The sequence below is a fragment of the Pongo abelii genome, chromosome 7, assembly GCF_028885655.2.
Source record: "Pongo abelii isolate AG06213 chromosome 7, NHGRI_mPonAbe1-v2.0_pri, whole genome shotgun sequence".
Taxonomy (NCBI): Eukaryota; Metazoa; Chordata; class Mammalia; order Primates; family Hominidae; genus Pongo; species Pongo abelii.
Window position 1 is genome coordinate 19501522 of NC_071992.2, and position 19357 is coordinate 19520878.

The following is a 19357-nucleotide window of genomic DNA, read 5'->3' on the forward strand; positions in this document are numbered from 1 at the left end:
ACAGATCAAAAGATGTGAAAGCAGGCCAGGTGCGGTGGCTCGCGCCTGTAATCCCAGCACTTTCGGAGGTCAAGGCAGGGATCACCGGAGGCCAGGCCAGGAGTTTGAGACCAGTCTGGTGAACATGGTGAAACCCCATCTCTACTAAAAATACAAAAAACATTATCTGGTCGTGGTGGCGGGCACCTGTAATTCCAGCTACTTGGGAGGCTGAGGCAGGAGAATCACTTGAGCCTCGAAGGTGGAGGTTACATTGAGCTGAGATCGCGCCACTGGACTCTGGCGTGGGCGAGAGAGCAAGAATCTGTCTTAAAAAAAAAAAAAAAAGTTAAAGACTTGAGCAGATATCTGTACAACCATCTTCATAGCAGCATTATTCACAATAGCCAAAATGCGGAAGCAACCCAACTGTTCACAGGCAGATGAACGAATAAACAAAAGGTGGTACAGACATACCACGGAATACTATTCTGCCTTAAAAAGGAAGTTGACACATGCTACAACATGGATGAACCTTGAAGACATGGTGCTAAGTGAAATAAGACAGTTACAAATAATGTATGATTCTCCTTCATGATTACTACAATAGTCAAATGCATATAGACAGAACATAGAATGATGAGTGCCAGGGGCTGAAAGAAATGGAGAACTGGGGGGTTAGCAAAATGGATACAGGATTTCAGGGGGGAAAACAAAGTTCTGGAGATGGATACAGAGCATGGCTGCAAAAAATGTGAATGTACTTAATGCCACAGAGCTGTACATTTAAAAAATTGTTAAAATGGCACATTCTGTGCAATATATATTTTGCCACAATTTTTTAAGTTAAAAAAAACAAGGAACTTGTGCAACTACTTGGAGTAAGATATTATAAAATAATAAAAGTCTTACTGGAATAAAACCGTACTGACAGATTAATAAGGGTGGTATATAAATCTCAGAAATATAAAAATTCAGGATAGGATAGGATAAGGGAGGTATCTTAAATCAGCAAAAACATACTTATTTGTGGTATTAAGATATTTGAATTGCCAAATTAAAATGTGAGAAGCAGAACGGTACAGTAGTTAAAAGTTGACAATCTCGAGGTAGATGATCTAGGTTCAAACCCGGCGCCACCTCACACTGCCTAGTGAGCAGGTTCCTTACCGCTCTGCACTTGTGTTTTCTCATATGTGAGAAGGGGGGTGACAGGAGTAGTCCTTACCTCATAGGTTCTTGTTGAGAATTAAATGAATTTATAATTTTAAAATGCTTAGAACAGCATCTGGCACAAAGTACCATACAAATATTAGCTGTCAGCGCTCACCATCCACCAAAATAAATTAAATTGGATTACAAAAAAAAGGGCTTAAGATGAAACCATAAAAAACAATAATTAAACATAGGTCAGTCTTCTTGAGTAGGGACTGTCTTATTATACATAAAAACACAGGAAAAGTTAAAGGAAACAATATATTTGACAATATAAAAGTGAAAAAAAATTAAGAAATCATCATATGCAAAATAAAAAAACATAAAAACAACAGGCAAAGGAAATGAACAGCAGCAGATCAAAAAAAATCCTATGCCCCCAAATATAAGTGAGCAAAAGCTCTTGATGAAACAATGAATACAAAGAGTTGATAACTTTTTTTTTTTTTTTAATTTAACCTCACTGTGTCTAACACCTTTCCTGGTGAGCCAACTGTCATTCCTAATCCCCATTTCTATTGCTTAACTCCATAGAAAAGTTTAAAAAGTCAAATACTTGCTTCCCAACCTTTCATGCCAGTAGGGGCAAGAGCCAGATCTGGTCTGTGCCAATCAGACATAAGGACAAGAGGGTGAAGGGGGAGCTGCTGCACGTGTGTCCCCCTGATAAACGAAGAGAGGAGGAGGTCCCTGCCCTGAGATGCTGTCCTTTGCTTCCAGCCTTTGAACACAGTCACAGGAAGTGGTGGCATGCACACGGAACTCCTAGCAGCCATATTTTAACTGAAAAGTCAATGACAAAGCCACATGCTGACGTGAGATGAGCGGAGAAGCAGAAAGAGGACATTTCTGAATCGTCAAACCTGGAACGGCCTGCCTCTAGCCCTCCCGAGGAATAAACACACACAGCCTCTGGTTTACGTCCAATGGTCGGGTTTTCTGTCGCCTGCTGTAAATTGTGTTCTTAACTGCGCCATTCTGCTGCCAGCAGTATTGGATGCAGTTGGTTCCTCCTTTCTCCTTGAAAGGCTTTCCTTACTTGGCTTCAGGAATGCCCCTACCTTCCTGGCTGTTCCTTCTTGACTTTGGAGAGTCCAGGGAGCACCCCAGAGCTATCCTTGACCTGTGCTCTCTACACTTACTGCCATGGGGATCTCATCCAGTCTGGTAGCTTTAAATATCCTCTATGTGGTGCTGAATCCTAAATTTATATCCATAGACCAGATTTCTCCCATGCACTTCAAACTTGCATATCCAGTTTTCTACTCCACACAGCCTCTTATCAATCATTTCTATGTAACTGAGTTTCGGATCTCCTGTTCCCAACATCTGTGTTTCCACCATCCCTTCCCATCTTGGGTAAAGGCTGCACCATTCTTCCACTGCTCACACCAACAAGGTCATGGTCATCCGTGACTCCTCCCTTTGCTCTCACCCCCAATCCAATCTAAGCAAACCTCACTGGCTTTACCTTCAAGCACATACCTAGAATCTGACCAGGCCCCACTGCCACAACCTGGGTCCCAGAAACCATAACTTCCTGCTGCCATCACAGCGACCCCTCCAAACTGATCTCCCTGTTCCTACTTCACCCATATCCCATCTACTCCCAACACAACTATCCGAGTGATCCCGTTAACATTTAAGTCACTCCAGTTCAAAGTCAAAGTCCTAATTATGATTTTCAAGACTATACATGATCCATGCTGGGCACGGTGCCCCACGCCCGTAATCCCAGCACTTTGGAAGGCCGAGGTGGGTGGATCACCTGAGGTCAGGAGCACGAGACCAGCCTGAACAACATGGTGAAACCCTGTCTCTACTAAAAATACAAAAACTAGCTGGGCGTGGTGGCAGGTGCCTACAATCTCAGCTACTAGGGAGGCTGAGGCAGGAGAATCGCTTAAACACGGGAGGCGGAGGCTGCAGTGAGCCGAGATCGTGCCATTGCACTCCAGCCTGGCTGACAGAGCAAGACTCTGTCTCAAAAAAAATAAATAAATAAAACAGCAGACACTGTCTCCATTATATACATAAATATATGTGCATGAGAATATGCAAAAAGCAAAGGTACCAAATAGTCATAAATTTTTAAGTTAAAAGCTATTTGGTGGTGGTAAGATGACAGGTGTTTATTTTCTCTTTTAATTTAAAATGCTATACCTTTAAAATAGCCTACTGGGAAGAGAGTAGTGTAAGCTTGATAAACTATCCAATTTGCCTGGTTAAATTCAAGACACAAGAGGTAAAGAATAAAACAGGGCCCCGCATCCCTTTCTTGACATTGAAAAGAGGCTCTCGGTCAGCCTCTTCTTTGTTGACTGCCAGAAAGCCAATCTGTTGTGTCCTAATCACCTGCTGGCCCTCCTCTGTATTTTCACGCCATCTGTACTGACTTTGACCTCAATCTCTACATTCTATATTCTGAGCCATAACTCCTCTTCTCATTCTACTTTCTAGTACCTCAGTCAAGTCCTGAAAAATATCTCAATCCATGTGCATCCTCCTTACTTCTCAGATCTCAGGGGGCAAAAGTTAAACAGCACAAAGTATCAACATTAAACAAAGCCTGGCCCCTACCTATTTAAGAGTGTAACTCTATTACATTATATAATCTCCTATATTACAGAAAGAAAAAAATTAAGCGAACTTTGGTATTTGTAATTACACCCTCTTCCAAAATCCTACAGTTCTATTAAATTTTAGTATTATAAGAACAAATGTGATGAAGAAGAACTTGTCACCTCTTCTGTTTGGCACTTAATAACAAGGAGGCAAAATCCACGTCTTACTCATCCTACAATCCCTCAGTGTCTGGCACATGACTTACCTAGCATACACGCTCTATCTATTAAGTAAATACGTTGCAGAACACAGAGTATTTCAGTAACACTCTAGATTTATATGTTGCAAATGTGATTTTAGTATTCCACCTTCTTGAGTTCATCAAGGCAATAGGACTCTGTTTAACTATCCTCATTTGCTTAAATTCAAGGGTAAGCTCCCCAGACAAGGGCACAGCAACACAGGTGAGTCATAACAAAAACACAGCAAGTCTTAAGAGTGCACTAATTTGACAAAGGAGCAAAAAGTCCCACAAAGCAAAGTTCTCACCATGACTTGAACTGCACAGAAGCGCAGCATTCTCGGTGATGCTGTCAGTACCTGCCTCTGCAAGCACGTTCACAAGATGTCTGTGGCTTCAGGTGGGGATTAAACAAAAATAACTGCCTTAGTCACAGGCCTGGAACATGTGTCCCATAACTACAGGAACATTTAAATTCAGAGGGGAATAAACCAAAGACTTAGAGGTGTTACTTCGTTTTCCCAGCTACCATACAAAGGAGATGAACAAGCGTCTTCACATGTGCACCAGCAAATTTATTTACCATCTGATACCCATGCTAATAATGCCTGATAAGAACAAAAGAAGGTGCACAGTGAGCCTCCTGGCTCCTTAGGAGTCAAGGTTTATGAGCAGAGCTCCACTGAGCAATGAGGTGGTGAGATCATTGAGACCTCAAAACTTCACACCAAGTTTTTTTTTTTCTTTTCTTTTCAGAGGGTCTCGCTCTGTCACCCTGGCAGGGGCACAGTGCTGCAATCATAGCTCACTGTAGACTCAAACTTGCGCTCAAGAGATCCTCCTGTCTCAGCCTCCCGAGCAGCTAGCAGCTGAGACCACAGGTGGGAGCCACCGGGCATGTCTCTTATATCTTTATGTCAGCTTTTTTCTGATGGTTTCCTTGGGCTCTACATATTTCTACTCTTAAACCTCAGGCATGCACATACCCCTCTGAGGTGCTTCCCAGTCTGTAACCTCCTCCAATTTCACATGCCCCGAACTAAACTCACTATTCTCCTCCAGAAAACTTCTTGCTACTCTATTCCGCGTTTCACTTCATAGCCCACCACCTATCCAGCCTCTGAAGGCAGTGGCTGGGGAGACACTTGGGTCTGTTCACCACCAACAGAAGTGACCAGACACTCTGTCTCCAAATTATTTTAAACATGTACTCTACTATCCGTTCCCAAAAAGTGTGTAGCACTCGTGCAAGTTTGTGTCTACAGTATTAGAACTAATCAGCCTCAACCTCCCTGGAGGCAGAGGCTCATCTCTCATTGACCCCGGGACACGTCTGCTCCAGGCATGCTGACTCTGGCCTTGACGTTCCCCAAGCACACGGTATCCTTTGACAACGCCACATCTGCACCCTCAGCAACCCCAGCAGCCTCCTCTGCTGGCAAGCTCCTGCAGGCGCATTCCAAACAGTTCAAATGTCACCGCCTCTCCTCCAGTTCTCCCTCACAACGAGTTAGTGTTGCTCCTTTACTGTGGATACACAGTGCTTCGCACAGGTCTCCATTCAAATCAAGCCAAGCAATGTTTTTAAACACCTGTTGTGCAACCGGTACACTGTGCTGGGCACTGGAAAATATGAAAATAACTAAGAGCTGAACTCTATCCTTATGGATTTCACGGTCTAGAAGGAGACAGACGTGTAACGAAATAATGAGCATACAGCACTATAAATGCAAAGTAGCAGAGAGTCCAGGACAGCTGAGCTGGAATCTGAAGAGCCAAGAGTTTTCATTGGAACCATTTGCTTAGACACCCCCTTACCCCCTCACCCTCCAACCAGTAAGCTCCTTAAGAGGGCATATTTGCTTAATCCTGTTTGTAGTCTCAGAATCTAGTACACTGCCCAACACAGAGCAGGGACTCTAAGCACTTCTTGAATGAATGGGCGAGCCTGCACTCTGACATATTAAGCCTACTCATGAGTCATTCCACAAAGCAATCTTCTCCATAATTACTGCCAAGTGAGAATTGTGTGAAACGCCTGGAAAAGATCAAGCATTTACAAGTGATGATGTTCGTGAGGATGAAAAGAGGACATATGCCTCGCAGGCACCCGCATGGCCCTGCTTGGTCAGTCCAGACCTCCTTGGCCCATCCACGTCCTCCAGCCCCCACCACACACAGTGGGTGGTTCACTTTTCCTCACGCACCCTACACCCTGCCTCACCTCAGGGTCTCTGCACGGCTGGTACCTGTGCCTGGAAAGTCCTCCCACCTGACACCCAAATGCCTCCCTCCTCCCTTCCTTTCAGGTGTTTGCCCAAATGTCGTCCTCTCAGTGAGGCCTTTCTTGACCACCCGTTTAAAAATCTAATCTCCTTCACTGCTTTATTTTTATTTTTTTTTGCTTTTTTTTTTTTTTTTTTGAGATAGGGTCTTGCTCTGCCACCCAGGCTGGAATGCAGTGGTGCGACCTCAGCTAGCTGCAATCTCTACCTCCCAGGTTCAAGAGATTCTCCTGCCTTAGCCTCCCAAGTAGCTGAGACTACAGGCACCTGCCACCAAACCCAGCTAGTTTTTGTATATTTAGTAGAGATGGGGTTTCACCATGTTGGCCAGGCTGGTCTCGAACTTCTGACCTCAACTAATCCATCCGCCTCGGCCTCCCAAAGTGCTGGGATTACAGGCGTGAGCCACCATGCTTGGCCCTTTCTCTTTTATTTTTGGATTCATCATCATGAATCCAAAAATGTATTTATTTTCTTAATCCCCTTATTAAAATTTAAGGTCCCTAATGGAAGGAATGGGTCTCTTCTGTGCACTTCATTCCAGTACTTAGAAGAGTTCTCAGGAGAAGCCAGCCTTCCCCACATTCTCCTTCACACATATGTGATTTAATGAAGAATTCACTCACGCCCATGAAAGAAAACATGAGCGTGTCAAGACTTCTGCATGCACGTAAAGGACCAGGGTTAAGAGCACAGACTGTGGGGCCAGAATACCCGGCCCATTTCCCGTCTCCACCCATTACCCCACTGTGTAACTTTGGACACGTTACTGAAGCTTTCAGACCCTCAAATTCCTCATCTGTAGAATGGTGATAATCACAGTATCCCTACTAGGACTTCTGAGAATTAAATGAGATTACACATTTAAAAGAGGGTTTAGCACTGTGCTTGGCGCACATAGGCACTCAAAACATGTTAGCGACTAATACTATTTTTATGAAAAGAGATCCTGAGACACACTCTAAGGAAAGTAATTTAATTACATACAAATATAGAAACATCTATTAGTGACACATTAAAGTTAGATTTTATTCACATTTTAGAGACAGGGTCTTGCTCTGTCACCCAGCCTGGAGTGCAGTGGTGCAATTATAGCTCACTGAACCCTCAACCTCCTGGGCTCAGTGATCCTCCCACCTCAGCCTCCTGAGTAGTGAGGACCACAGGTGTGTGCCACTTGCCCAGCTAATTTTTTTTATTTTTTTGTAAAGACAGGGTCTCACTCTGTTGCCCAGGCTGGTCTGAATCTCCTGGGCTCAAGTAATCCTCCCATCCCATCCTCCCCAGCTGCTGGGATTACAGATGTGAGCCACCATGTCCGGCCTCAAGTTGGCTTTTAGAATAACTTATTGGGTAATAACCTCTAATTTTCAGTAATTACTTTATTCAAGTATGTGAAAAATCTCTCAGTTTTGCTTACTATCTCTCAAATTCTCACCTAGAAAAGTTTAAAAGGATATAAAAGTAATTTGAAGAAGATTTTAAATTCCCTTTAAACAAAATGAATGAAAAAAAAATCAGTTTACATAAACCACGAAGGAAATAACTTAGCAAGAAAGAAGAGAAACCTGCAATGACAGGCAAGTCACTGCAAGTTTCGGACGGACTACTGTCTTGAAAGGAATTTACTTTATTAACCCACAATAAACTCAACTGAAATAAAGAGTTGCCCTTTTTAAATGTGGTTTCTCTTTCTCTAGAAGAAAACTAAAACCCATCTCTTTCAGGAGGCCTTTCTTCACCGACCCGCCCCTGGACATTCTTCTCATGGGGACTTTTCCCCACCCATCACCATTCTTTGCGCTGCTTTGTGTCTGCTGCATAAACACGCACTCTCCCTCCTCAGTTAGCTCACAGGAGTCACGGGGCAGGGAGAGCCTTCTGCACTACTTCTGTAATCCTACCTGGCTCAGGCTGGCCACTGAAACGGCAACTCGTGTGTGTAGAGAAGAACACAGATATTTATCATCTAAAACCTGGGAAAAGCTGATATTGCCTCCAAAAGAGAGTGAAGGCGGGTCTCTCTGAAGATGTCTAAACTGATCATGAAGGATTTACTCAGCAGTTATTTATTCAGCAGCATTAATTTTATTATTACTGTATTTTTTCTTGTTTTAAGTTCCGGGGTACATGTGCAGGCTGTGCAGGTTTGTTACATAGGTCAACGTGGGCCATGGTGGTTGCCTTCACCTACCAAACCATCACCTATGTATTAAGCCCGGCATGCATTAGCTATTTTTCCTGAAGCAGCATTAATTTTCAATAGCCACATAAAATCATTTACATCAGCGTTAACTGACATCAAGCTTTAAACCAAGGCCTGAAAAGAAAAGTGCCACAGTTTCTAAACCATTCAGCTGGGCAACAAGAATTTTAATTTTTTAAAAAATTGAACGTTAGCCTGGTGTGGTAGTTCATGCCTGTAATCTCGGTACTGTGGGAGGCCTAGGTGGGAGGATCACTTAAGCCCAGGAGTTCAAGACCAGCCTGGGCAACAAAGTGAGACCCCCATCTCTACAAAAAAATATAAAAATCAGCTGGGCATGCTGACACACACCTGTGGTCCCAGGTACATGGGAGGCTGAGACAGGAGGATTGCTTGAGTCCAGGAATTCAAGGCTGCAGTGATCTATGGTGGAGTCAGTGCACTCCGGCCTGGATGACAGAGTGAAAATGTCTCAAAAAACAAACAGAAAACAACAACAAAAAAACAAATTAGACTTTTTTATTATTAAAAATAAAACTCAGGCCAGGCGCGGTGGCTCACTCCTGTAATCCCAGCACTTTGGGAGGCCGAGGCGGGTGGATCACCTGAGGTCGGGAGTTGGAGATCAGCCTGACCAACATGGAGAAACCCTAACTCTATTAAAAATGCAAAATTAGCCGGGTGTGGTGATTCATGCCTATAATCCCAGCTACTCGGGAGGCTGAGGCAGGAGAATTGCTTGAACCAGGGAAGCGGAGGTTGTGGTGAGCCACGATTGCCTCAACTGCACTCCAGTCTAGGCAACAAGAGTGAAACTCCATCTCATAAATAAATAAATAAAACAAACAAAACTCATGGCCATACTAATAGTATTCAGATTAATAATGTGATGGTTAACAGCATCACTGGCTGGTCTGAATCCCACCTCTGCCACTTTCCAGCTGTTTAACATTGGACTAATTATTTAACTTTGCTGTGGAAGATTCCTTGTCTACTGAATAGGGATAAGCCTCAAAGTTATTGTGAGGATTAAATGAATTTATAGATGAAATTACTAAAACTGAGCCTGGAACTTGACATATACTTAACAGTGTGAGCTGCTATCATTCACATTATAATAATTACTATTACAAATAATTTTCATCACTATCTCATCTTATTTCAGTATATTTCCAAAGAAGCAAAGGTACTCTAGATTTGGTTTGTTATAATCTCTTATAATCTGGTCTCATATAAATTTCCGCATTTTGACAAGTAAAATGGAACACCTCTTTGGGAGGCCAAGGTGGGTGGATCACCTGAGGTCAGAAGTTCGAGACCAGCCTGGCCAACATGGTGAAACCCTGTCTCAACTAAAAATACAAAAAATTAGCTGGGCGTGGTGGTGGGTGCCTGTAAATCCCAGCTACTCAGGAGGCTGAGGCAGCAGAATCACTTGAACCCAGGAGGCGGAGGTTGCATTAAGCTGAGATTGCACCATTGCACTCCAGCTTGATCAACAGAGCGAGACTCCGTCTCAAAAAAAAAAAAAAAAGAAAAGAAAAAGAACAGCTCTATAGGGTTTAATTACAATTCCTTCTCACATTCATTTTAAAGCTTCAAGAAAATGGCTGTTTCAATACTGGGTCTGGTTTTCTACTTAAGTGTTCTGAAAGGATTTATTGAAAACCCCAAATTGGCTGGAACATTCCTGCCACTTACCTTTCAGCAGAGTAACTGTGAGTCAGTATGGTGGATATCCATTGGTTTCAATTTGCTAATACACACAAACACTTCATTGTACAATCAATGGCAACAGGATCACAGGTATCTAAAAGCACATTGTTTCTGCTCCTTGATTTTTCTGTTCTACTTTTAACTCTGTGGTGATTAAGAAACACCTCTCAATTTATTGAGAGCATCCAAAAAATTAGTTGCTATTAATTTTTCTGTAAAACATAATACACTAGAATCAAATTAGTCTTCTTAGTCAGCTCGGGCTGCCATAATAGTAATAATACCAGATGGGGTGCCTTAAACACAGAAATTTGTTTTCTCACAGTTCTGAAGGCAGGAATGTCCAAGATAGAGGTGCCAGCTGATCTGTTTCCCAGCAAGGGCCCTCTTCCTGGCATCCAGACGGCCACATTCTCATTCTGCCTCACATACTGAGGACAGTTCCAGTGTCTCTTCCTCTTTTCTTTTTTGAAAGAGTTTCGCTCTTGTCGCCCAGGCTGCAGTGCAATGGTGCTATCTCGGCTCACTGCAACCTCCACCTCCTGGGATCAAGGAATTCTCCTGCCTCACCCTCCCCAGTAGCTGGGATTACAGCCACTTGCCACCACCCTTGGCTAATTTTTTGTGTGTTTTTAGTAGAGACGGGGTTTCACCACATTGGCCAGGCTGGTGTCAAACTCCTGACCTCAGGTGATCCACCTGCCTCAGCCTCCCAAAGTGCTGGGATTACAAGCGTGAGCCACCACACCCAGCCCATCTCTTCCTCTTTTTCTAAGGGCACCACCCCTACTGGATTAGGATCCCACTCTTATGACCCCGTTTAACCTTTATCACCTCCTCACCGGCCCTGTCTCCAAACACAATCACATTGCAGGTTGGGGCTTCAACATATTAATGTACAGGGACCCAAGTATTCAGACCATAAAAGTCTTCTAACCAGTCAAATACAAAACTCAGATTCAAATCCAGAATGTTTCTGGTTACATTAACTTTTTTTCCATTCAGATACAGAAAACCACCCAGTAAAATGTAATTTAGTTTTTAACTCAGACTGAAAAATCTGGATGCATAACTCAGTTATTAAGCTCATTGACACAAGATGATAAAAGCTCAAAACCACGCCCTGTCTTTTCACTAAGACTAAACAGATCCACTTTTCTCTAAGACACGTTATGCCACACAGAGTAAAAGGACTTAACAACTGCTTCCCCGCTGGGTGGGACTGATCGCCTACATAAAAGGATTCTATCTTTTTCAATGTATCCTGGGTACTGGCCTCATTTCGTAAAAGTATGTACACTCAGATTTTCTGGGATTCAAGCACCACGAAATTCAGAGAATCATACCAGTAACAGCAGTTACTGAGAAAATTAGGTGAGCTCCAAATTGTCCCTAGAAAGGTAAGGGCTGTAAAAGCTGACAGGGTATTAGATTCTCAGACACTTACACTTTCCAGATGTGAAGATGAAGCCCAGGGAGAATAAAAGACTTGCTCAGGCAGCGTATTGGGGCCAGAATGGAACTAAAACACAGAGCTCCTAACTGCAGGCCAGGGGCCACACTCCAATGCCACCAAGCTACAGGTGTTCCTCACAGAGGAGGAAGGGAGCTCCCCATTCTCTGCAAACACAATGAGCCTTACTGGACAACTACAGTAAGGACCAGAGCTTTTTCTTCTCCACCAAGGGACAGGGTTTTGCTCTGCTGCCCAGGTTGGAGTACAGTGGCATGATCATAACTCACTGCAGCCTTGAACTTCTGGGCTCAAGTGATCTTCCTGCCTCAGCCTCCTGAATAGCTGGGACTACAGGGGCACACCATCATGCCCTCATGCCTAGCTGTTTTTTTTTTAGAGATAGGGTCTTGCTATGTTGCCTAGGCTGGTCCTGAACTCCTGGCCCACTTTGGCTTCCCAAAGTACTGGGATTTCAGGCATAAACCACCACACCCAGATAGAACGAGAGCTTTCATCTCACTCATGCCTTGACTCCCCAGGTGTGGCAATATCCCAAATAAGAATCACTGTTTCTCCCAGTGGCTTTTGGCTTCCGTTTTTCTCTCAAACGATGAACACTCCAAGCTAACGAATTCCTCTTTCCACCCAGATCCTCTGAGGATGGAGCCATGTGCTGCAAATCCCTCTTCCTCCACTCACACCTCTGTGGTCATGTCTCCTTGACCTTGACACTAGGCCTGAATCTAAATAAACAGCCCGTAAAACATTTCTGAGCATTATAGGCTTTCACACCTGAGGCTTCATGGTAGGGCTGAAAAATGAAACCTACAAATACTAAATTGTAGAGAGGTACAGAGATCTTCTGGGATTTGCTCGCTTTCGTTAGTTTCCATAAAACATTCTCACATGTGTGCACACATAACTATTTTTATAAGGGAACTTACTTCTAAATTGATTTGACATGACTTTAATTTGCTCAAGGTTGTACCGGCAGAAGTAAGGTGTGTTCTTTGCAAAATGTTCTCGTCAACTGGAATGGCTAGCAGGCTTTTCATCTCTGTGACACAAAGTTGACTTTTCCATTTCTTTGTAACACAAATCTGTACATCCGCCAAATTTAGTATGATACTTAATAGCTATTCTTGAGGCGCTCAAATTTCATTGGCCTAACATGACTTTAAAATTACAAATTGTAAGATACAAGCCAACATAAATAAAACTTCACATTAGAAAAATTTAACTTTTTAGTCACCCTCATATCCCTCCTAAATCTATCATACATCTTTCAGTAAAATTAAAAAAAAAATTAATCTCTTCACATGTATTGAGGGCACACTAGGGACCTACTGTACAACACTTCAGCATTGTTAAGCACTTAACCATTTGAAAAAAATTAATGAAATGATTCAAATTTACAACAGCCACCTAATTGTATATTTATGTATACATCCTTCTGAATAGCTTATAAAATGGTTTATACACCTATACCTCTCTCCTCAACTAGTCTTTGCCTTGCTCAAAGATAAGGGATATATGTTGTTATCATCTACCTTCTCTGCTCAGGATGCTGGTCCACAAAAGGCTAAATGCTTTAGTGACACAATGCATTAGACCTATAATCATGACTGTCAAATTTTACATTCAAATAACTCATAAACTATTGAACTATTTTATTCTTACCAGAACTGGACACACGCCTGATCCTCTGAGGAGATACGGCTCGATCAGCACTGGGATTTCTATTGTCGCTGTTCCGCCTCAAACAGGAAACAGGGGGCCCCACTTTGGCTTTTGGAGCAGCTATTTGCCTCAAACCGCAGGAGTCAGGCTTGGATATATTCCTACCTGAGGTGGTTGTTGTTTTTGAAGCAGAGCCCTGTGAAAATAACAGTTAAGACTGTAAACCAAAAATAAAATTCTAAGCCCCCCAACTGACGGAATGGGCCCCTCCTCTAGGCCAAGGGAATTCTAAAGAAACCTAAAAAACAAGTTCAGGCCATGATGGCAAAGAGGTCAGACATGCCTCATTATACTCTCCTCCCTTAAGAATTCAGGCACAACTGACCAGCATTAACATTAAAACAGAAACCTTAAGTCAGACAAAACAGACTCTTTATAGCAAAAAGACACTAAATTCCAATCTGACTCTAGTATAGCATCACATGACAGATAGCAAGCCCTGAAGGAAACTGAAGTATTTTACCCCAAAATATTTTTTTAATTAATTAATTTATTTATTTATTATTATTATACTTTAGGTTTTAGGGTAACACGTTTTGAAATGGCCCTGCAAAGCTGTCTCTTGCAGGGGCAAATTTACTTTCCGTAGGGAATCTTCTTCCCTTCCCAGATCTTTGGTCCCAAAGAAATTAGCTGAGAAACTAGCACCTTTTAAAAGTCTAAATAGGTAATATTTGCCATCTATTGCCTCTAAAGGCAGCCACCTATGAGATTTCATCTACATAATAAGAACCTTGGTCTCCACAGCCCCTTATCTTATCTTAACTGAGACATTCCTTTCTATTGATTGCAGTTCTTTAGATAATAACTTCTTTTGCTTTTTTTTTTTTTTTGACACGGAGTCTCGCTCTATCGCCCAGGCTGGAGTGTAGTGGCATGATCTCAGCTCAGTGCAACCTCTGCCTCCCGGGTTCAAGTGATTCTCCTGCCTCAGCCTCCTGAGTAGCTGGGATTACAGGTGTACGCCACCATCAATCTTTTTACTTTTAGTAGAGACGGCTAATTTTTGTATTTTTGTAGCTAATTTTTGTATTTTTTTTTTTGGTATTTTATTTTTAGTAGAGATGGGGTTTCACCATGTTTAGTAGAGATGGGGTTTCACCACGTTTTTTCTTTTTTTTTTTTTTGTATTTTTTGTATTTTTAGTAGAGACTAGGTTTCACCATGTTGGTCAGGCTGGTCTCAAACTCCAGACTTCGTGATCTGCTGGACTCGGCCTCCCAAAGGGCTGGGATTACAGGCGTGAGCCAGTAACTTAATTCTTTCAATGAACTGCCAATCAGTAAATCTTTGAATCCACCTATGATCTGTAAGTCCCTACTTCAAGATGTCTCATCTTCCCAGACCAAACTAATGTGTATCTCAAATGTATTGACTGATGTCTTTTGTCTCCCTAAAATGGATAAAATCAAGCTGTAACCCAAACACCTAGGCACATGTTCTCAGGACCTCTTGAGGATGTGTCATCAGCCATGGTCCTCATATTTGGGTCAGAATAAGTCTCTTCAAATATTTCAGAGTTTGGCTTTTTTCATTAACAAAATTTTAATCCAGATCATACCTTCCCCATACCACTTCCTTGTGGTATTAGCTATGTGAAAGGAACAATTTCTAAGTGGACGTGTACAGTTGTCCCTCGTTATCAAAAATGATTAGTTCCAGGACCCTGGCAGATATCAAAATCCATGGACGCTCAAATCTCATATGAAATGGTGTAGGGGTTGCATAAAACCTACGCACATCCTCCCATATACTGTAAATTATTTCCACATTACTTACAACATCTACATATTACTTGTTTCGGGTGGATTTAACATAGTATTCAGCATGTAGTAACTTCAAGTTTTGCTTTTTGAAACATTGCAAATTTTTTTTCTGAATATTTTCAACCCAAGTTTGGCTCAATCCACAGATGTGGAGCCCATAGATACAGAGGGCTGACTGTATTCAATTTTCATTTTTACTATGAAACAATTAAAACTCTTCACAACTTACTCTTTAATTCACCATATTCTGCCTTTGTACCCATTAGTGAGAGTATACTCAAGATCACCAGTGTCACAAGTTAAATTCAAGCTAGTTTTCAATCCTTTCCCTGAGGGCTCTCTCTACAGCATCCAACATTATCAACTCCATTCTCTGGTTTCCTGACAAAGCTCTTTCCTGGTTTTCCTTCTACCTGTCCGGTCATTCCTTTTCTGGCTCCTATTCTTCTGTACCTTTGAAAGCTAGTGATATAATTTGGATCTCTGTCCCCACCCAAATCTTACATCGAATTGTAATCCCCAGTGCTGGAGGAGGGGCCTGCTGGGAGGTGACTGGATCATAGAAGCAGACCTCCCCCTTGCTGTTCTCACGACAGTGAGTTCTTACAAGATCTGGTTGTTTAAAAATGTGTGTCACCTTCCCCCTCACTCTCTTCCTCCTCCTCCAGTCATACGACATGTCTACTTCCCCTTTGCCTTTGGGCCTGGACTGTAAGTTTCCAGAGGCTTCTGCAGCCTTGCTTCCTACACAGCCTGTTGAACTGTGAGTCAATTAAACCCCTTTTCTTTATAAATTACCCAGTCTCAGGTAGTTCTTTATATAGCAATGTGAGAACAGACTAATAGAGCTAGTCTTCATGAAGACTTAGCCTTGGCCCTGTTCTCTTTCCTCAGCATGTACTATTCCTACGTGATCTTGGCTGCTGTTTCAATTGCCACGTGTACATTGGTACATCCAAATCCACATGTTCAACCAGTACTCTCTCCTGAGTTTCCCATATACCTAACTTCTTTCCATACCTCCCAACTCAGCATCCTTCAAGCACCCCTACGTATTAGTCCGTTTTCACAATGCTGATAAAGTCACACCTGAGACTGGGTAATTTATAAAGAAAAAGCAGTTTAATGGACTCATAGTTCCACGTGGCTAGGGAGGCTTCACAATCATGGCAGAAGGTGAAAGGTTCATCTCGCATGGCAGCAGACAAGAGAGAATAAAAGCCAAGTGAAAGCGGTTTCCCCTTATAAAACCATCAGATCTCATGAGACTTATTCACTACCACAAGAACAGTATGGGGGAAACCGCCCCCATGATTCAATTATCTCCCACCAGGTCCCTCCCACAATATGTGGGAATTACGGGAACTACAATTCAAGATGAGATTTGGGTGGGGACACAGCCAAACCATATCACTCTACTTAACTTACTAACATATAGCCCTTATAAAACACTATTCTAAATTCTAAGTATATGTATCAATTCACTTAACTCTCATAATAATCCTGTGAAGTTGGTAGGTTTATTGTACCCCACTTTAAAGAACAAGAACATGAAGCATTTTCGAAAATTAAACTTACTTTCCCATCTATCTCAAAACTTATCTCTTCCCGTATTCACCACAACATACCCAGGCACCCAACTTCAACAATGAAAGCTGTTTCTCTTTTCCATCTGCTGTCATTTCTCAGCAACATTACTGAAACCATGTCCTCAGGATCTTTCTAGTCTCTCCAGCTTTCAATTCATCTTTTATCTGCCTGCTAGGGCAATCTCTCTCAAACTCAAATAGGGTTAGACACCTTCTGTCTGTCTTCCAGATAACATCTCTTCTTCACAAGGCCCAGCAATCCTTTTGCATATGGAAGCCCCTGCCATCCTCTTCACCTTATTCCCTACTGCTCAGGGTTCTATACTCCCAGCTCCCATCATACCTACTACCTAGAGTCCCCTAAATTAGAAAATCTTCTCATATTTTTTCAGCTTTGTACTCTACCCAGAATACTTGCCCTTCAAGTTCCAGCTAGTGACAACATGTGATGTCCCCTATAAGCCTTCCTTGACAACTCTGCCCATCACCACATCTTGTTCCCCCCTCCTGCAGCACAGCAGTCTACTCACACTCCCAACTTAGCAATCAACATACCCTTGCTGGTTTGCTATATTGATAGAGGCAGGAGGCAGAGAAATTCTAGGCAGACAGGGGCAGGTCCCCAGCAAAACCCCACCTTCAAGGCAAAAACCCTGAAACCCACCACCCAAAGTGAGAACTTCTATCCCTGTTTTCCCACTCTCTCCTAATTAGTTCTTTCTGAATAATGTCTTTTTACCAATTGAAAGTTGCCTTTTCCAAAACTACCTATGGCCTGCCTGGCCCCCACATTCCATTCCTGTAAAGACCCCAGACTCACTCAGTAGGGGAGACAAGAGGCTTGACTGATGTATTAGTCCATTTTCATGCTGCTGATAAAGACATACGTGAGACTGGGCAACTTACAAAAGAAAGAGGTTTAATTGGACTTAAGAGTTCCACGTGGCTGGGGAAGCCTCACAATCATGGCAGAGGACAAGGAGGAGCAAGACATGTCTTACATGGACAGCAGCAGGCAAAGAGAGCTCGTGCAAGAAAACTCTCCCTTATAATAACCATCAGATCTTGTGAGACTTAATCACTATTATGAGAACAGCATGGGAAAGACCTGCCCCCCATGATTCAATTCCCTCCCACTGGCTCCTTCCCATAACATGTGGGAACTCAATACGAGATTTGGGTGGGGACACAGCCAAATCATATCAACTGGACACTTCAGAGGACAGCTGAGTCTACTGTCATATCACCCTGAACACACCCAATCTTGCCTGATCTTTGAAGCTAAGCAGGGTCAAGCCTGGTTAGTACTCGGATGGCAGGCAGACAGCTGGACTTTGGAGGAGAGATGGCTTAGCTTTGGAGAAGAGCCAAATGGAGATGGCCAGACTTTAGGGAAGATTATCTGCCCATCCTGTCCCCTCTTCAGCAACCCTCTCTGCTGAGAGCTACTTTCATTGCTAAATTATCTGCCTCCACCATCCTTCAGGTGTCCATGTGACCCAATTCTTCTTGGACAGTGGACAAGAGCTTGGGACCCACCAAGTTTGGGTACCCAAAAAAGGTTATCACACTGACCCTCTGACCTCACTACTGGAGGGCAGCTGCCCCACACAATGAGGCAAAGGGCCCACTGGGCTGATGACACACCGCTGTCCATGGATGGTGGAGCCAAGAGAGCACTGTAACATGCCCTCTGGGGCTTTAGGGGTCACAGACACCACCACCTAGGCACCACTGCGGGGCCTGCACACAGCATGCTCCTGCTGGCGCTCAAAGTGGCTGGCTGGATCCTGTACTCACTTGCCCACACACTCCTGCCCGCAAGAGGTTGAGCATGGCGGGCTGAATAAATGGGGCACCCCCATTGCAAGTTTTACAAATGGGTTGAGAGAAACCCCTGCAACAGTATTACCCACTGCACTAGGCACTTAGACAGTGTCTCTTTTTTCCCCTATATCCTAACAATCATCACCGTATACATAATACATAGTAGGCACCCAGTAAATGTTTCTATTCTACACAGAAGAAATGGGAGTCTGAGCCTTACAGTGTGAATTGCAACACCAAACTACAATTTGCATTCTCCCTTTACATTAATGTAAAGCAAAAATAAAATTCTAAGCCCCCCAACCATCTGAAGGGACCACTTCTCTCAGCCAAGGGCATTCCAAGGTTAACCTGAAAAACTAGTTCAGGATATGAAAGGAAAGGGGAGTCAGACATAATTATACTCTTCGAAGGGTTGGAATTCAGGCACAGCTGACCAGCATTAACGTCAACAAAGACTTTAAGACTGATAGAACAGACTCTTTTAAGTCTGATAAGAAACATATACAATCAACTCACCCTGAAGCTGGCTACCTGAAGGTTTCATCTGCATGATAAAACCTTGGTCTCCACAGCTCCTTATCTTAACCCAGACATTCCTTTTTGTTGATTCCAGGTCTTTAACTCTTTGAACCAACTGCCAATTAGAAAATCTTTAGGCTGGGGGCGGTGGCTCAAACCTGTAATCCCAGCACTTTGAGAGGCCAAGGTGGGCAGATCACATGAGGCCAGGAGTTCAAGACCAGCCTGGCCAACATGACGAAAGCCAGTC

The 19357-nt window shown here is 43.0% G+C and overlaps 1 protein-coding gene and 1 long non-coding RNA gene across 8 annotated transcripts in view; one reads left to right on the forward strand and one right to left on the reverse strand.

Annotated features, from left to right (window-relative positions):
* LOC129060901 (uncharacterized) overlaps positions 1-6511 on the forward strand; it is a 69184-nt gene extending 62673 nt beyond the window's left edge. Inside the window, exon 4 of one of the 2 annotated variants that reach the window (XR_008527777.2) lies at positions 4757-6511. This is a non-coding gene — a long non-coding RNA (uncharacterized LOC129060901). Of the gene's footprint in view, positions 1-1914; positions 2114-4756 lie in introns of those variants that run through there. The other variant, XR_008527780.2, reaches the window with a different exon arrangement.
* The window catches only part of MTUS1 (microtubule associated scaffold protein 1), a 160882-nt gene that overhangs the window by 88869 nt on the left and 52656 nt on the right, over positions 1-19357 (reverse strand). For all 6 annotated transcript variants that reach the window (XM_063726301.1, XM_063726302.1, XM_024250569.3 and 3 more), the window contains 1 exon segment: positions 13344-13539. In XM_063726301.1, coding sequence (XP_063582371.1) covers positions 13344-13539 — 196 coding nt within the window.